This window comes from Grammomys surdaster, unplaced genomic scaffold, assembly GCF_004785775.1.
Source record: "Grammomys surdaster isolate TR1022 unplaced genomic scaffold, NIH_TR_1.0 65, whole genome shotgun sequence".
In the NCBI taxonomy this organism is placed as follows: domain Eukaryota; kingdom Metazoa; phylum Chordata; class Mammalia; order Rodentia; family Muridae; genus Grammomys; species Grammomys surdaster.
Genome location: NW_021604567.1, coordinates 18,998,327 through 19,014,493, shown reverse-complemented (window position 1 = coordinate 19,014,493; position 16,167 = coordinate 18,998,327). Strand labels below are relative to the sequence as shown.

General features: G+C 44.7%; 1 protein-coding gene across 5 annotated transcripts in view; it reads left to right on the top strand.

Moving 5' to 3' along the window:
• Dock9 (dedicator of cytokinesis 9) overlaps positions 1–16,167 on the top strand; it is a 261,623-nt gene that overhangs the window by 89,051 nt on the left and 156,405 nt on the right. For 2 of the 5 annotated variants that reach the window (XM_028772077.1, XM_028772061.1), the window contains exon 1: positions 14,295–14,460. The exons of the other annotated variants lie outside the window; for them this stretch is intronic. In XM_028772077.1, the coding sequence (XP_028627910.1) occupies positions 14,341–14,460 (120 nt within the window). In that variant the 5' untranslated portion in view covers positions 14,295–14,340. Of the gene's footprint in view, positions 1–14,294; positions 14,461–16,167 lie in introns of those variants that run through there. 5 annotated transcript variants of the gene reach the window in all.

Sequence of the window (16,167 nt, the reverse complement as noted above, 5' to 3'; positions counted from 1 at the left end):
TATATATATATATATATATATATAATTTTGTCTTTTTGGTAGCAGTATTAGAAACAGGAAAAAGAACAGATAGCATTGGTTTTAATAGTATTTGTTAAACCTATAGTAAATTCAAAATACTTTTTAGTTTTAATAATAAAATTAATGGTAAGATAGTACTAAGGATTAGTAATAAGATAGTTTTCATGGCCCAGGCTTGTACTCCATGGCTGAGGCTGAAGGATCTCGAGCTGAAGGCCTCCTTGGGTTGCATAGCAGATTTAAGCCTGGGAACTAGAGAGACCATGTCTCAAAAAGTCACGAAGCGTTAGGGAGATAGCTTAGCCGTACAATATTTGCCTAGCATGCAGGGGTCCCTAGCTGTGATTCCCAGTGTACCCTACTATAAAGATATTTTACATTGTTCTTGTCTTGAATAGTCTTTGAAACTCAGGTGTGACTCTGTGTCTGAGAACCCATTTGGCCAGTGGCTGGACAGGGCAGGCCTAGCACATTCTCTCCCCTAGTTGGTATTAAACTTGCTTGTTTGCATTCCTTTTAGACCACTGTGGACTCCTCCTATGGGAGGTTGCACGCTCCGTGAACATCTCATTTCTTAGTCTGTAGTTAGGAATGTTTATAGAGTGGGCGAGGAGATGGGCAGTCAATAAACTTCACAACACGTTAGAAAAAAAATAACTGGGGTGGCTAGCCTACACTTACAATCCCAGGGCGCGGGAGGCAGAGACAAGGAGGGACCCTGGCACTCTCTGGGAAGCCAGGCTAGCCTACTTGATGAGTTTTAGGCCAGTGGGAGGCCATGTCTCAAAAGACAAGGTAGAGGGCACCTGAGGCTGTCTGCTGACTTCCACAGTCACACATACACCCCTGCCCCCCAACACACAGAGAGAGGGGGGAGGTGGAAAGGGAGGGAGAGAGGGACGGAGGGGAGGAGGGAGGGAGGGAGGGAGGTGAGAAAGGAGGAAGAAGAGTCAGAGGAATTGAGCAGCAAGGAGTTTCATCCATGAATGGATTAATATGCAGAGGACACTTCGGTTCTCTTGACTGCTTTGGTGAACATTTCTGAAGTGTCCTCTTGTGGAACGAACTGAGACACCCAGAGTCCGGCAAAGTCAGTGCTGTGGTAGAAGGGTAAAGTGGGCCCAATCAACTCAGGCCTTGATGTTTGTCTGCTTGCTGCTCTGGTGCCTTCATTCTCTGTCCCTGAGGTGAGCAGTGACCGGGAAGTGACGCATCAGCTCTGGAGAGCTCACTCTGGCAACTGCTGTAGTTGCTGTAACTCAGTTGTTCATGGAGTAGGAAATGTAGAAGTTCCCCGTCTTGCCCTGTGTTAATGGCCTCTAAGGCAGGGTGCACTGCGGTTGTTCCAGACGTGAGATGTTGAGGGAAGGTGTTGTCTGACATTGTTGTACTTTTTACATGCACTCTGGGAATTAGAGACAGGAGGATTAGAGACAGTCATATCTCATTGAGACTCTATCTCAAAGTAAATAAAATGTGGAGCTGGGCATGGTGGTGTGAGCGTGCAGCATGGTGTCGTGAGCATGCTGTCACCCGGCACTCCAGAACAAGGAGAATTGTTAGTGTAGTCAAGGCTGTAATAAGTTCCAGGCTATACCTTGTCCCAAAGCTAGAAAACCCACCACCTACACTGCAGTTGCAGCTAGCTTCCCTGTTGCTGTGATAAAACACATGCTGAAATCAGTGTGGCAAGAACGGTTTATTTGGGTTACCTTCCCAGGTCACAGCTTGTCACTGAGGGACGTCAGAGTAGGAACCCACACAGGAGCTTGAAGTGGAAATCTCGAAGGACCACTGCTGCTAGCCTACCGTCTGGCTGGCTCAGTCAGTGTCCTTACACAAACCAAGATTAAGCCTAAGCATGGTACCAACCACAGAGGGCGGGGCCCTCCCATGTCAATCAACAAGGAAGACACTCCCTCTTCCCAGGTGACTATAGATTGTTCCATGTTGACAATAAAACTAACTAGGACAGCTGAAACCAGAAAAGCCAAAATGAAGATGCTACAATCTTCATTTTCTTATTTCTTATTTTACCTGAATTCTTACGAGATTTATGCCAGGGAACTGACAGACTCGTGAAGGGTGCACCTCTATCTACATTGTGAGTCTAAGGAACAGATTTCTTTTGAAAGGGACACGAATATAGCTTGTAATGTCGGCACCTTTTCTTCTGACTGAATTGCAGTGAATTATAGATGCAGATGAAAGGTGTCGTTTTATTCTTCTCGGAAAGCCCTAGAATCTCACTTTGCTCTTTTCTAACCAATCTCTTTGTTGTTGGGAGTTAGCACAAGTCGCAGGCTAAACTTGAGTAGAAGCTTGTAAGTCAGCCTGCAAGCAAAGGGATTTGCAGTAGGATTGTGGAGAGGGAACCACATACTAGCATTGGCTTTATTTTACATCCTACTGAGAAACTGTACTGCTAAGCAAGTACTTCATGTGTGACATAGCATTAGAAGCATTTGAGAGATGTGTGCACCTTTCCTGTTCTGGAGGGCCTTTCTTCCAGGTTTGTCCTCCAGAGGGTCAGGGACAGCCTCCCCCAAAGCTGACTAATAGGAAACAGTCCATCATGGAACGTTTGAGTAACGCTTATGTGTGTTTCATCCAGGAGAAGAGAGTAAACTTCCAGCTTCAGTCTCCATTCTACTTTAACTCCTACGTCTTGCCAACTATTACCCCTTACGTCATACCTGTGCACAGGCAATCCTGGACCTACCCTGATTCCCTGTTTTCAGATTTGCACTGTGAGTGTCTGCTTTCCACGCACCAAGTTACTAAAGCAAACCCAGCAATTCTAAACAGAGGTGAGCATCAGCCTGCAGCACATTCTCCCAAGAGAGTCCTGGCTTTCAGCTCTAGATGCTAATTCAGAAGGTTCAGGCAGGACCCTAGAATAATACATAATAATAGTAGTTTATAGTAGTAATAATTTATTATTATTATTTATTGCTATTTTAAAACTCTCCAAGTCAGTGGACAACCAGGTTTAGCAACTGTAGGACAGGCTCTTGCCTCACCTCCTTTTGACTGAACCAGGAAGACATTCTTCAGGACTGAGTGTTCTGGGGCCTCATGAAAAGGAAGAGCCTTCAAGCTGGACTTTGAGAGGTGAGCAGACATCTGACTGACGTTGAGGTGGTGGGAGAGCATTCCAGATTGACAGCTCGCATTTCCAGAGACAGGGAAGTGAGACATCAGGAGGCAGCACCTTCAGACCTTGTGACCTTTGTGCAAGATCAGGGGAGAGAAGGACAGGAACTCCAGGTCCTACAGCGGAGGAGAAGGGAGGAGGAGCTGCCTTGTCTGGAAGCACAACCCAGCTTGTTCTCTCACTCCTTCCCTCCAGAAGTTTCCTACTTTGACATGTCCTCTTTCCTCTCAGAGCCTTTAGTAGGTTTGTCTGTAGCTGAACAAGGGAACAAGGTTGGTTCTGCGGTTCAGATTGTCCCAGAGTGCCGGTTACCTTCTGATGGAGGACTTGAGTTTTTAACTCCCAAGCTGTGGGTGCCTTCCGAGCATCTAGTCCCTTGGAGCTTTCAAAGGCAGTTGATTTTTATCAAGGTCAAGAGATTAAAAGATCCACACTCGTAAGTCTGTTTGGCGGTTGTCCTGTAGGAGCTTTTGACTAGATCCATAGTGCCTCCTCTCCTGGACCTCAAGGTGCTCCCCGTTTATAAAGCAAGAGCCACATGGCAGGATGACTGGAGGACCGGACAGTGCCTGCTTGTGCCCTGGCACCTGGTGTTAGGAAGAGTCAAAAGAAAGAGGCAAAACCAGTTGTATGTTTCCATCGTTGCTTTGTAGTTGCAGGTTGTAGGGGAAATGTTGGATTTCTTTTTTTGCTTAAGTGTTTCATTTAAGTATTACGCCTCTGATTACTGCGCTTTCCCCCGAGGCTCATGTTAAATCTGGTAACTGAACTGAGGAGTCACCACACTCTGGCACCAGCTCCGCAGGAAGCTGCACACAGGCATTGGCCACGCCTGTGGATGCACATTTAAATAAATCATTTCCCACATGGCGTTGAGATGTTAAAGTATTTAATTTAAAGTAATTCATGCTTATTAAGGAAAAATTTAAAAACCTGGCTAAGTAGAAGGAAAGAAAGCCCTTTGTTCTACTTTTCAAACATAATCATCATCAATACTGACTTTTATTTCATTTCTCCAGACACCTTTATTTTCAGGCACAGAACAATTTCCAGTATTCTTTATGCCTTCCCTAAGATGCTTATGTGAGCAAAAGGGGGGAGGTAAAATTTTGTCTGAAACAAAGCTAAAACTATTCAAATCTACTTAATCACCATGGCTCAGACCCTAGCTCAAAGCTAAGGCACAGTGTGAATTTAGGGTAAGCTATTTGATTTAGAGGCATACCCAGTCTCTGTAAACAATAGCACTCACTGTTATCCTGAAGGGGCTGGGTGGAATTGAATTCAGTAAGAATGTATGTCAAGTGCCTGGAGACTGGGCAATTTTTTTTTTCTTATCCCTGCCACAATTATAATTAAAAAAAAAAAATGTCTCCACATCCCCGATAGAGGTTTTGGCAGAGCATAAATAGAAATGTGTGTTAGGTGAGCCCATGCTGCTCTGCATGCAGTGCTGGAAGCCTCATTTATTTTGTATTTAACTTCATCTGAGCACACAGAAGGCTTGACCTGGCCTCTCTTCGTGAAGGGCTGGGCACACAGTCCTGTGGACTGCTGTTTTCAGAGGTTGATTAATTGTCCTACTCATTCCATCACGCTTTGGCCTCCAGAGATGGGAAAGAGGGTCCGTTGTATTGCATGCATAACTATGTTTTAAATTGTGTTTTAGGAACAGCAAAGTGGCTCATTAGGTCAAAGGTCTTGATGAGAAATCATAATGTCCTGAGTTCAATCCCTGGAACCTGTGGCAGAAAGAGAGACTCAGACCTTGAGAATGACCCTTGACCTCCACACACTCACAGATACACCACACACACAAACAATAAATGCAATGAAACATTTAAGTGAAAAGATTATTTTTGGTCTGGAGAGATGGCTCAGTGGTTAAGAGTTTGTATGTAGGACACAGGTTTGATTCCCAGCACCCGTGTCTAGTGGCTGACAGCTACTAGTGACTCCAGCTGCAGGTGATCTCACATCTTTTTCTAACCCCCAAGGACATCTGCATTCACGCTCATGTATGCACATAGACACAAACGCATACACACGGTTAAAAAGCAAAATAAATGTTTTTTTTAAAAAAGAAAAATCATCCCATTCGACAACAATTGTATGTATTTATAGGACACAGTGAGATGTTTTGGTACGTGTCTATACTGCAGAATGATTTACTCAAATATTGAATTACCATCTCATGCTTTTATCATTTGTATATGAGATAACATTTAAAATCCAATTTTTACGTGATTATTTGTCTATTTTTGTTTTTTGAAACAGGATTTCGTTATTGTAGCCCTGACTGGCCTGGAACTTACTATATAGAGTAGACTCATAGAGACCTCCCTGAGTGCTGGGATTGAAGGCATGTGCCACCATCGTTGGCAAAATGTTTGAAGTTATGTGGACATGCTACCCAGGTACTACAGGTGCTGGGGCACCTGTAGAAAAGAACCGAAGACTCTGGCTTTAGCTCCATCCTCACAGTGGCCATAGGTGTCGTCTGTGCTCTGCGGCTCATGCTTGGATTGATTAGCAGAGAGAAGGGGATCCTGGGCTACCCTCTTTATACTTAACCCTCCTTGTTTATTGTGTTTCCATTTTCGTCTCTCGGTACCGTCATGTGCAAACAGTGAAGACATTCATTTGGCTTACTTATGCATTTCTGTGGCACTGGGGTAGGATGCTGTGACTTCTCAGGGTACATTGCCCTGGAGTGATGTGAGTGAAACCCCCCCTCCTCCCCACTGGCTGCATTCTGTAGTCTTTGTCCGTCTAGTCTCATCCGTTCACATGGGAAGTCACTTACAATAGGGAGTAGAGCATGGGGGATACCGCAGGACAAGGTGGGGTCTCATCGTGGCTGCTGCTGATGTTATCTTAGGGAAGGGATGTGGTCTGCGTCGGGGTTTTAAGTAGGAGGACTTCCCAGCTGGGAAGCAGGTTTTATTGTACATGCTTATTGTCTTGAGCATAAGCTGATGTGAGCCGGAAGAGCTGGGGAAAGGCTTCAGTCTGTTTTCATAATTTCCTCAAAGTGGACTTTCCCCTTGGACCCTTTTCCCTTTGCCTTTTTCTGGGAGGAAGGTGTCCCTGGGTTTGCCCACAGGCCCGTCCCCAGCAGCCTTTGTGCCTCAGGGGAATAATTAGAGCAATGTGACCTACCACCTACCGTTTTCAAGTCTCACTGTAAAGTATGATGGTCTGCTGGCCTGGTTCCTTGTAAACCCCATGGAAACACTTTAGGTCAATTTAACAGGCACAAGTAGAGATTTTATAAACCAGGAACCCTAAGGGGAAGCTAATTCGTAGTTTACTTCAGAGTGGTTTGGAAGTGAGTCATGTGTGAGGGGAGAAGATGAAGGCCTAGCTTACAGTGGCACCTGAAGGATGGCTTTTTTTTTTTTTTTTTTTTTTTTTTTTGAGGCAGGGTTTCTCTGTGTAGTCTGGGCTACTCCTGTACTCTTAGACCAGTCTAGTCTTGAACTCATAGAGATCCACCTGCCTCTCTCTCCTGAGTGCTGGGATTAAAGGTGTGTGGTATTAGGAAAGAAGAAAAAAAAAAAAAAAGAATCCCAGCCTCACACCACAGCTAGATGCTTACATTTTGTTTTGTTTTGTTTTCCAGTAATATACCCGTTAGCTTTTAACCTCAGTATGTATGGTGAACAGGAAAACTAGAGAACTCTAGCTCATGCGAGCCCTGTGAGTTGGGTTTGCAAAGGCCATCCAAAGCTTCCACATTTATCCTAAGAGCATTGTTGAGGGCAGGCATTGTCTGCTGTGTTTGTGGCACTGGGTTAGATGCTGGGATGTTAGATAGCTGCCAAGGAGGCTGGGTGTCAGTAAGCCACACCTGGAGTTGAGTTTCCTGAGAAAAATCCCAGGCACACTGTGTTTCTCTTGGCTTTGTAAATTTCCATCCCTAAGATAGATTATTGTCATATTGCTGTTTGAGTTATCATTACTGCAATCAAAACAAGTAGCCAAGACTCTTAGTGTCCAGATGCTGGGGTTCTCTTTGCAGCCTGGGGACATCCTGAGTCTCCAGAAAGCTCATTTCAGGCGTTTCTGAGCATTTGTCTTACCTGCGTTAGGACTGAGAGAGAGCTGTGGATACAACAGGCAAAACTTCCTGTGTCTGAGATGCTTGTGAAGGGAGGCTCGGCCGACTTTACACAGTCAGGAGCAGGAGCCAGGATGGCAGCTGGGGGGACTGAGGCTTCGGGAAGATGGGGAGGAGGGCAGTGTTACAGGCAGGGTGGGCGAGTGTTCTGTGCTGTGGCCGAAGCCTGTGTGCACAGTGTGCCACCTATCCTTGGTCACCTCTCTGCGGTTTAGTTTTCTTCCTGGAAACAAACTACTTCCTGTCCTGCAATGTAGCTTACCGGAGAACTGTGTAAAGTAGGGGGTCCAGCCTCCTCTACAGCTCTCTTCCCAAAACTGTAATGAGCTTTAGTTGATTCCCTGGCTCTAGCAGCGCCAACAGGGTAGGCCTGGCCACCTATCTCAACGGCCGATTTAAAGGACAGCATGGCGGAGAGCTGAGGAAGGAGGCTTTCAGTGTGCTGTGGGATGAGGAACAGGGAGTGGGGTTTAAAGTAAACCTTATTATAAATAAACTGGCAAAGAAGTAAAAACATCACACACCCAAATTAGCCCCACTCAAAGTCTGTATGACCAGTGAAGTCGTGCCGTTGGAATGGGCACTGGGAACGGAAGCTGTGGAGCTCCGAGTTCCATTCACACTTTCAGTGTCGAGTGTGCATCATGTGTGTACTCACTATCAGAACTAAGAAAACTTTAATCTTTCATACCTGTGTTCATTGCCGGGATCATCTGTATGTTTAGCCTTTCTTGTTCTCTCTGGTTCACGGTGTGTTCTTACCTTGTGTTCAGTCATTCATACTTTTACATGCATGTGCTAGATTCTGCATGTGAGAGAGAACATACATTTTTGTTTTGTTTTTTATTTCTGAGAACATGCAACTTGCTTAATATTATTCTAAGTCCATTCATTTTCTCATAATCTAGGTTTACTCATTTATTCCTTTTTAAACATTTTTATCATACTTATTGTGTATATGACTGTGTCAGTGTGTGAGTGTGAGCGTGTGTACACGTGTACATGTGTGTATGTATGTTCATGAATCGGTGTACATTTGTGTGTGAGTCTGAGTGTATGTGTGCGTGTCTGTGAGTGTGTGTATATGAGTGTGCATGTTTGTGAATGTGTGTGTATGTGTGTATATGAGTATGTGCATGAATGTGTGTATATGAGTGTGCATGCGTATGTGTGTGAATGTGTAGGTGTGTGTGTGCATGAGTATGTGTGTGAATGTGTGTATATGAGTGTGCATGAGTATGTGTGTGAATGTGTATGTATGTGTGTGCATGCGTATGTGTGTGAATGTGTGTATATGAGTGTGCATGAGTATGTGTGTGAATGTGTAGGTGTGTGCACATGGATGGTGTACATGTGGAGGTGAGAGGACAACTGTGGAGGGTTGGTTTTCTCCTATCAGGTGGATTCTAGGAATTGAACGAGTTTGTCAGCATGGCAGCGGGAGCCTTTACTCATTGAGCCATCTTGCCAACTCTCAGTCATTTCTGACTGAAAAAGTCAAATGTGCATTTGAAGAAAACTTACAAAATGTGGATGATTTTAGAGGAAAAAAATTACAAATGGTTCTGCATACTGAAGATAACCATTAATCACATTCTGTCTTTAAAATGTAATTCTGTATTTTCTCAATAGCATCACCTGGCAGTGATGTTGTACATTGGCCTCTGATTGTCCACAGGGCCTGAGGGTTCCTGATGTGGCCTTCCAGCAGCCATAATCATGGTGACAGCCTTACTTGCTGTCTCATCGAAGTTAAGTTGCTGTTATCCCCACCACCTGAGATTGGTGGGTCTCCTCATGCTGTGGTGGGCAGCCTCCTTGCAGCCTTCCTCTGAGAACCGGATATGCTCCTGGGGCCTCAGAGAACTTGCAGGCACATACAGCTTCACCAGTGTAGAAGGCTCACAGACCACACACACACACACACACACACACACACACACACACACACACGTCCATTCAGTCTTGGATCCCTAGCTGAGCAGATGGTGATGTGGATTTCATCTCTGTGGTTATTCAAATAGATGCTTGACTCCAGCTTCAGATTTATGCTGCTGTTATTAGGGAGACAACACTGGGAGTCAAACTATATTTATTTGTGAGTCCTGGGTATCAAAATCAGGTCATCAAGCTTGGTAGCATCTGCCTTTCCCCACTGAGCTAGCTCATCACAACCATTGTCAGTGCTTTTTAAGGGCCCAACTATACTGTGTTGACATACAGCGAGTTTTCACAAAACATCTAGTAAGTTTTGCAGAATAACATTTTCTTAGCTGAGAAAAAGGGAAATTTTAATTGTTACTGAACTATCCCATGGGTTTTGACTTGTGAGAAGTGCAAGGCTGGGAAACGTTCCTGGAGAGCCAAGAGTGGTACACAGAGGGTTAACAGGGGAGAAACCATCCCAGCTGGGAGGATCAGAGAGGCTTTCTGGGATAAGATGTCTGAGCATGGGCAGCAGCCTGCAGCTTCTCAGAACTGTGGTGGACACATTCATGGGAGGAAGAAGAGGAGGAAGAGGAAGAAAAGGAGGAAGAAGAGGAGGAAGAGAAGGAAAAGGAGGAAGAGGAGGAGGAAGAGGAGGAAAGGGAGGAAAAAGAGGAGGAGGAAGAGGAAGAAGAAGAGGAGGAGGAGGAAGAGGAGGAGGAAGAGAAGGAAGAGGAGAACAAGACTCAGGTCTAGAGCTAGCCTTCCTTAGAATCAAAAAACCCTAGGAAAATTCCTTAAATTTCCTATAACCTTTCATGGTTCTGAGTACCCAGCAGATAGGAATGAATGTATATTAAGATTGAGAACTTAACCCTTGTCTGTGGAAGCATTCACTGGGTCCCGAGCTAACTCTGGTCCACTGTAATATTCTAATGTCTTCTCAACTCACAATCCTTTGTGGGCTCTTTATTGGAAGGGTTTAACCAATGGGTGTGTGAAACCATTGAGGCTAGCAAGTCCAGGAGCTCAGTGGTGTTGTTGTAGTTGGAATCCAGAGGCCTGACCTGTACCTCTCCATAGACCACTGTAAAGGGAAACCTGACCACCTGCTTCCTGTCCTCTGAAATGGTGTTTCCTCTGGGTGCTGTGCTGCTCAGATATCCTCTCTTGTCCTTAGGCACAGAGAAAACACATCCTTTTCCAAGGCTTAGGGTGAGAGTGCATGTGCTCCCTTCAGCTTGCTTGGTGACTGTGTATCTGCACCATCCTTGAGGAGAACAGAAAACCATGACTGAGGTGACACAGAGTCACCCCAGAACTTTCCTGGTCAGTGAGCTGGGCTACTTGAAGGTGCCGTTGTATCTTGGGAAGGTGACTTTGTTCCTTGGTCTGGGGTGTAAGTAGAATTTCGCAGTACACATCCTGTAGACACAGTTGAGAACCTTGTTGTATACTCAGTAGCTCCTAACATCAGCCTCTGCCTGAGAAGCTTTTTTTTACAAGATTTATTTTCTTTAGAACCTGGTATGTTTTCTCCTCTTGGTGGATTACATTATGGAACTGATCATGCTTGCCTTTTTGTCCTGGCTGCATAGAAGCTCAGAGGCAATCAAATGTTTTCCCTCCGCTGGTTATAAAAGACATTTAAAGTCATTAAGTCATTGCTTTTTTTTTTTTTTTAAAGAAAATACACAAAATCCTTAAGACAGTGTCTACCTGATGACATGAACATGTGGCACTCTGAACAAGTATTTGAAAACAACTCTCAGGGTCAACAGAGAGGACAGTTAGCTGTGTGCATGTGTGTGAGGTGTATATGTGTGTGTGTGTGTGTGTAGACATGTTCACGTAGGTATGAGTTTGTGTGCATTCAGGAGTGTGAGCACCTGTGAAGACCTGAAGTTGTTGTCAGGGTTTTGATTGCTTTTTACCTTACCTTTTGAGATGGGATTTCTCACTGGGCCTGGAGGTCTTCTATTCTGCTACTGGCTATCAAATTAGCTCCAAAATCCTCCTGTCCCTTCCCCCCTTCAGTGATTGGTTTGCAGGCATACACACTGCTACACCTTGCTTTTGTGTGGAGGCTGGGGATCCAAATTCATGTCCTCATGCTTGCTGAGCCATCTCCATAGCCCTCTCTTTGCGGTTTTGAGACACCATCTTGAAGTGTAGTCGAGGGTACTTCGAGCTCACAGCCTGAGGAGTAAGACTACAGACGTACAATCCCAATTTCCCCGGCCACTAAAGGATTTATTTTTAATTGCTGGAGATCTTTGTAACGTATTGCAACAACATAGTTGGTAGAATTGTCCTTTTAAGCTGTAAAGTCAGAGTCTGGAATTTAAGACTAAAGTATATTCTTTAGCTTGGGAAAAGGAACAGTAGTTACCCCCAAGTGAGCACCTATGTGACACTGTGTAAAGACTGTCTAGTGTTTCACTGAATTCCCCAACACTGACATTATCTGTAGTTTCTGGCTGATGCCATTTTAGCACTTTGAGCATAGTTAGAATAAGCAGCCAGTTCAGCATAGTATCACACTGGAGTGCCCATATTGGAACCTCACTATTACCCTTGTTTGCCATGTGGCCTCTGTATACGTTTAAAGTCTGCATCAGTTAGCCGGTGTGAGAAACGGGGCTAAGTTACATAGAGTTGTGAAGAGGAGGTAAGACAGGCAGACCGAAGGCAGTGCTTTGGACATGGCAAACAGTGCTTCTCAAGTAACGGTCTTAACATCTGCGGATTACTATGGAATACCACTGCGGTTTGACTTGACAAATTGGATAGCTTGTCTCCTTAGAGTGCAGGAGTGCTGGCTGCTTAGTGGTGGTGGAAATCTGAGGATTAGGTCTAATCTGTGAGCCACCTAGAAGGTTTTTGAGCTGTTGCTCATGTCTGTCTGTTTTGTGCTGTGATGTCGACTTTCTAGCCTCTTGTCTAGGACACTTATAAATTTTGATTTCGTTCTTCTTTGGCTTTATTTGTATGTAACTTGAGACTCTCTCCTCCTGCCCTTCTGTAATCTTAGAATGGTTTTTAAAATCCACGGGTCCTATTATTTTGGAACACAACTTTGATTAGAAAGCCTGAGTTTACTTTGAAAGATAATCTATAACCTATCCTCTTTTATTTTTTTCTTGAGATAGGGTTTCTCCGTATAGCCCTGGCTGTCCTAGAACTCACTATATAGATAGAGTAGGCTGGCCTCACACTTGGAGGCTTCTGCCTCTGCCTCCCAAGGGTGGAGAGTAAGAGTGGTCACCACTGTAACCTACCCAGTTTCTAAATCTTGGATAGTTTACTCTTTTTTTTTTTCCTTTAGTTTTTTTTTTATCCAGGAGTGGGTCACGACGGGTGGGCCTTGAGCTTCATCTGTGTTTTATCAATGGGATGATCTTGAAATTCTGATCCTTCAGCCTCTACCTCCAGAGTCCTGTGATTACAGGCGTGGATCCCTATTTCTTCTGATTTATATGATGCTAAGGATTGAACCCAGGGCTTTGTGCATGCTATACAGATACTACCAACAGAGCTACATTCCCAACTCTTTAAAAATGTATTTATTATAAAAGATTTTGTTTTTTTTTTCTTGATACAGGAACTTACTTTTTATTCTAAGCAGGCCTTGAACTAGTGGCAGTCCTCCTGCCTTAGTGACTCCCCACCCCCTAGCTGTGGAATTATAGGTGTGAATAGCCACACACAGCAAGTTAACTAATTTTTAAATAGACTCAGTAATTTATTTATTGCACAGTGGTGCCCATAGTCAGGAGGATTTCTGGTGTTTAAATGACAGTGGCAGGTGCTGAGGGAGGGCAGTTTTAGGCACTGTGTGTCCACTCGGTTCCCACTTGAGTCCTATTGAGCTCTGGCAGCCTCAGTCAGAGGTGCCTGGAGAGTAGTGATGGTGGAACTGGGGTTTGGACCTGCTTTTCTTCTGCTGGCTTCTAGGCCTAGACTATTCTGTACTTTGAGACTGTGGATGCCATTTACTGACTGTTACAATATTTGTATCAGTTTGTAGACACTTTCTGATTTCAAAGAAATAAACAGAGGCACTAAACGGGATATGTGTCCCACCCGTAGGGCATCTTTACATTTAACCCACGTTCAGTGAGAGCTTTCGGTGCATCTTTGTAGCAAACCCCTCTGCTCGTCTTTGCAGCAAATCCTTCCCGTGCTTGTGTTTTGGTTTTTGCTAGTTGATCTTTTAAAAAGTTACTCCACCTCGAATATGAGGAAACAATAAAGATAGAGGCTTCTGCAAGAACATCAAGTGTATCTCTCTTATTCAGGATATCTTTGTTTTAACTTCCCATCTGTTTCCTGTTCTTGAGGGAAGAGACTTTCTGCTATGTTTCCACCCTGACCTTCTCCATCCTTTAGCACTGGGCACACTACCTCCTGGCACACACATGTTGGTGTGTGTAAAGAAAATGTTCATGGTAAAAGCTTTGGCTGCATGAAATATTAATTTATTCAGCATAGTATCATCTCCTTGGCATAAAACAGTAGGTACATGAGATTTGTCTGCTGCTGTCTGTCTGTCCTGCAGGGAGAAAGGATTTCTTGCACTGCACCTCCTGGAAACACCATCGCTTGCTTGTTTGGTCCTGCTTTGATCAGGAGCCAAGTACTTGGTACTTAGCCATAACACATATGAAAGCGTTTCAAAGCGTTTCGAAACTGCAACTTTTAGACCAGCCAGTCGACCTAGGTGGGGGCTTCAGATCAGAAGTCATTACTAGGGAGCCTCACTGAGATCGGCAGGCTTCCTTCTCAGTGCTGCACTATTTGGATTCATATTGATTTGGCCCACGCTGCGTGGAACAGTGGAACAGACACAATGAGGCTGGTCTTTCATTGCAGAGGCAGTACACTGTGTATTGTTCTGTTTGGGGGTTGTTTTTCTTTGGCCAGCGAGCAGGAGCCTCCCATTTTCCTAGCTGTAGTAACACCCCTGGAGGCTGGCCTTCTCGGTCATGCCTTCCCCACCCCTCAGGCTCTGCAATCCAGCCAGTAAGGCTGACCCCTCGTGCCTGGGAAACAGGCTTAGGACTTTCAGCTGTCCCTGCTGCAGGCTTTCTGACAGCGGTCTGCGTGGAGAATGCAGGCTGATAAGTACAGGACGAGCGGTAGAAATGACAAGAAGGAGCTGGTCATCGAGTCCCCCCTGCAGTACAAGGATTCAGCTCAGGCAGATGTGGAGGCAGAGAGCTCAGCGTTGGTAAGAGTCCCATCCCGACTGTTACTGTTACTGTTCCTGAAGGAGTCCGGTGACTCGCCCCTCTGACTTTCTGACATGCTCTGCCTGCCTGTCTCTAAGGAACCCTTCTCTCTACCTTTCCTTATAGACTGACCTAAAGTCTACTTGCATTCTTCCTCAGGAAAGAAATGTTGACGTTTGTGGGTGAGCAGGTTTCTGGGAGGAACTTTGCATAAAACAATTTGGTATTGTTCAAAAATTTTGTCACACCTAGCCACAACTTTTTTTTTTTTTCAGAAGTCAACCGGGCAGGGGTTTTAATAGCAACCTGGGAGTTGGAAAGGAAACATTTTGCAGACTTAAACTCTTCTGTGTGTTATCTATTTATGTGGGAGAGAAAACAAGGCGGGTGCTGAGGAGGGCTTTAAGACTGCACACCTTCTTTTCCCCTTGTTTGTTTTTATCAGAATCAGAAAGAATCTCAACTGTGAGGCAGCTGATGGCAAAGCTGAAGTCTTCACATTAGCTGAATCCATAGCAGTTTGAACAAACTCAAGTGCCTCCTTAGACTCTGGAAGGGAAGACCGTGGAAAGGGATTGTGTTGTTAACCATCAATGAGTAGGCTGTGCTTCCCGTTTGGAATTTCTTTAGTACAATAAAGGCACATAATTTTTTAAAGCAAGCTGCAGAAACCACCAGCATGCTCTGCTGAGGGGACAATTGAGCCTTTCACACGATCTGTTAAAGGGATTGTCAAGCTAGTGCCTAGTACCTCTGTGTCGCTTTCCCCACCCCAAACATGGAAGTTCAGTTGCGGCTGCTCTAGTACTCTAGTGTTTGGTTTCCAGTTTACTGCACTGGCAATTAATAGCTGCGAGGATGGGAGCGTAAACTTTCCAAGAGCGGATTTCACCCTGACCGAATCGCTTTCCTTTGTGACGAGGGAGGTTACCTTGTATTTCGGTGCCTTCAAAACTGTCCTGCTTATCCTCGACTGAAAGTCAGTTAAATAAGCTGGCTTCCCCCCTCCCTAGTTCATTTTTAACATATAGATTTAGTGCTTCTGCCCCTTTCTGAAATATAAAGTTTAGAAATAGTTGTGTGCTCCTAATCTTAGATCCTCTTGCCTAGCCTGATAGATAGCTCACTGTACCGTGAATGGCTTAAGTCACCTTCATGATCCTAGTGTGAACTCCTAGAATGGAAGGTGAAGGATATTGTATGGTTTGGGTTTCCTGGGTAAATATCCTGAAATGTGTTCTCTCGTGGTTCTCCAGATGTGCAGAATTAGTTTATCGAGAGGACTGAGTAGCTTGCAGTGACATTCTGATTTTTTTTCTTTCAAATAACATAGAAGTGACTTCTCTTAAAAAACTGACCTCTCTTTCTAGTGTTCACATGTTTTCTGTGTAAGCTATGGTTCCTTGTTTAGCTCAGTCTAGATGGTTCCACAGGGAATTGTAAAAGACAAAGCTGGGCCAGCTACATGTACATGGGGAAATGCTTCTTGGGACATGGAAACTTCTGGTTCTGTGGAGTGGTTGAGTTCCGTGCACCTGCAGAGGGGTGTGGAGAGGGAAGGAAACTGATACATCCAGACGCCTTTCTTATCTGCAGGAGTTTCTCTTCCACAAAGGTAAACAAGATAAGAGGGAATATCAGATAGAAGCCAGGATGTTTGAGGGGGCCTCACCAGGATGAATCTCTCTGCCTGTGAAGACAGCTGT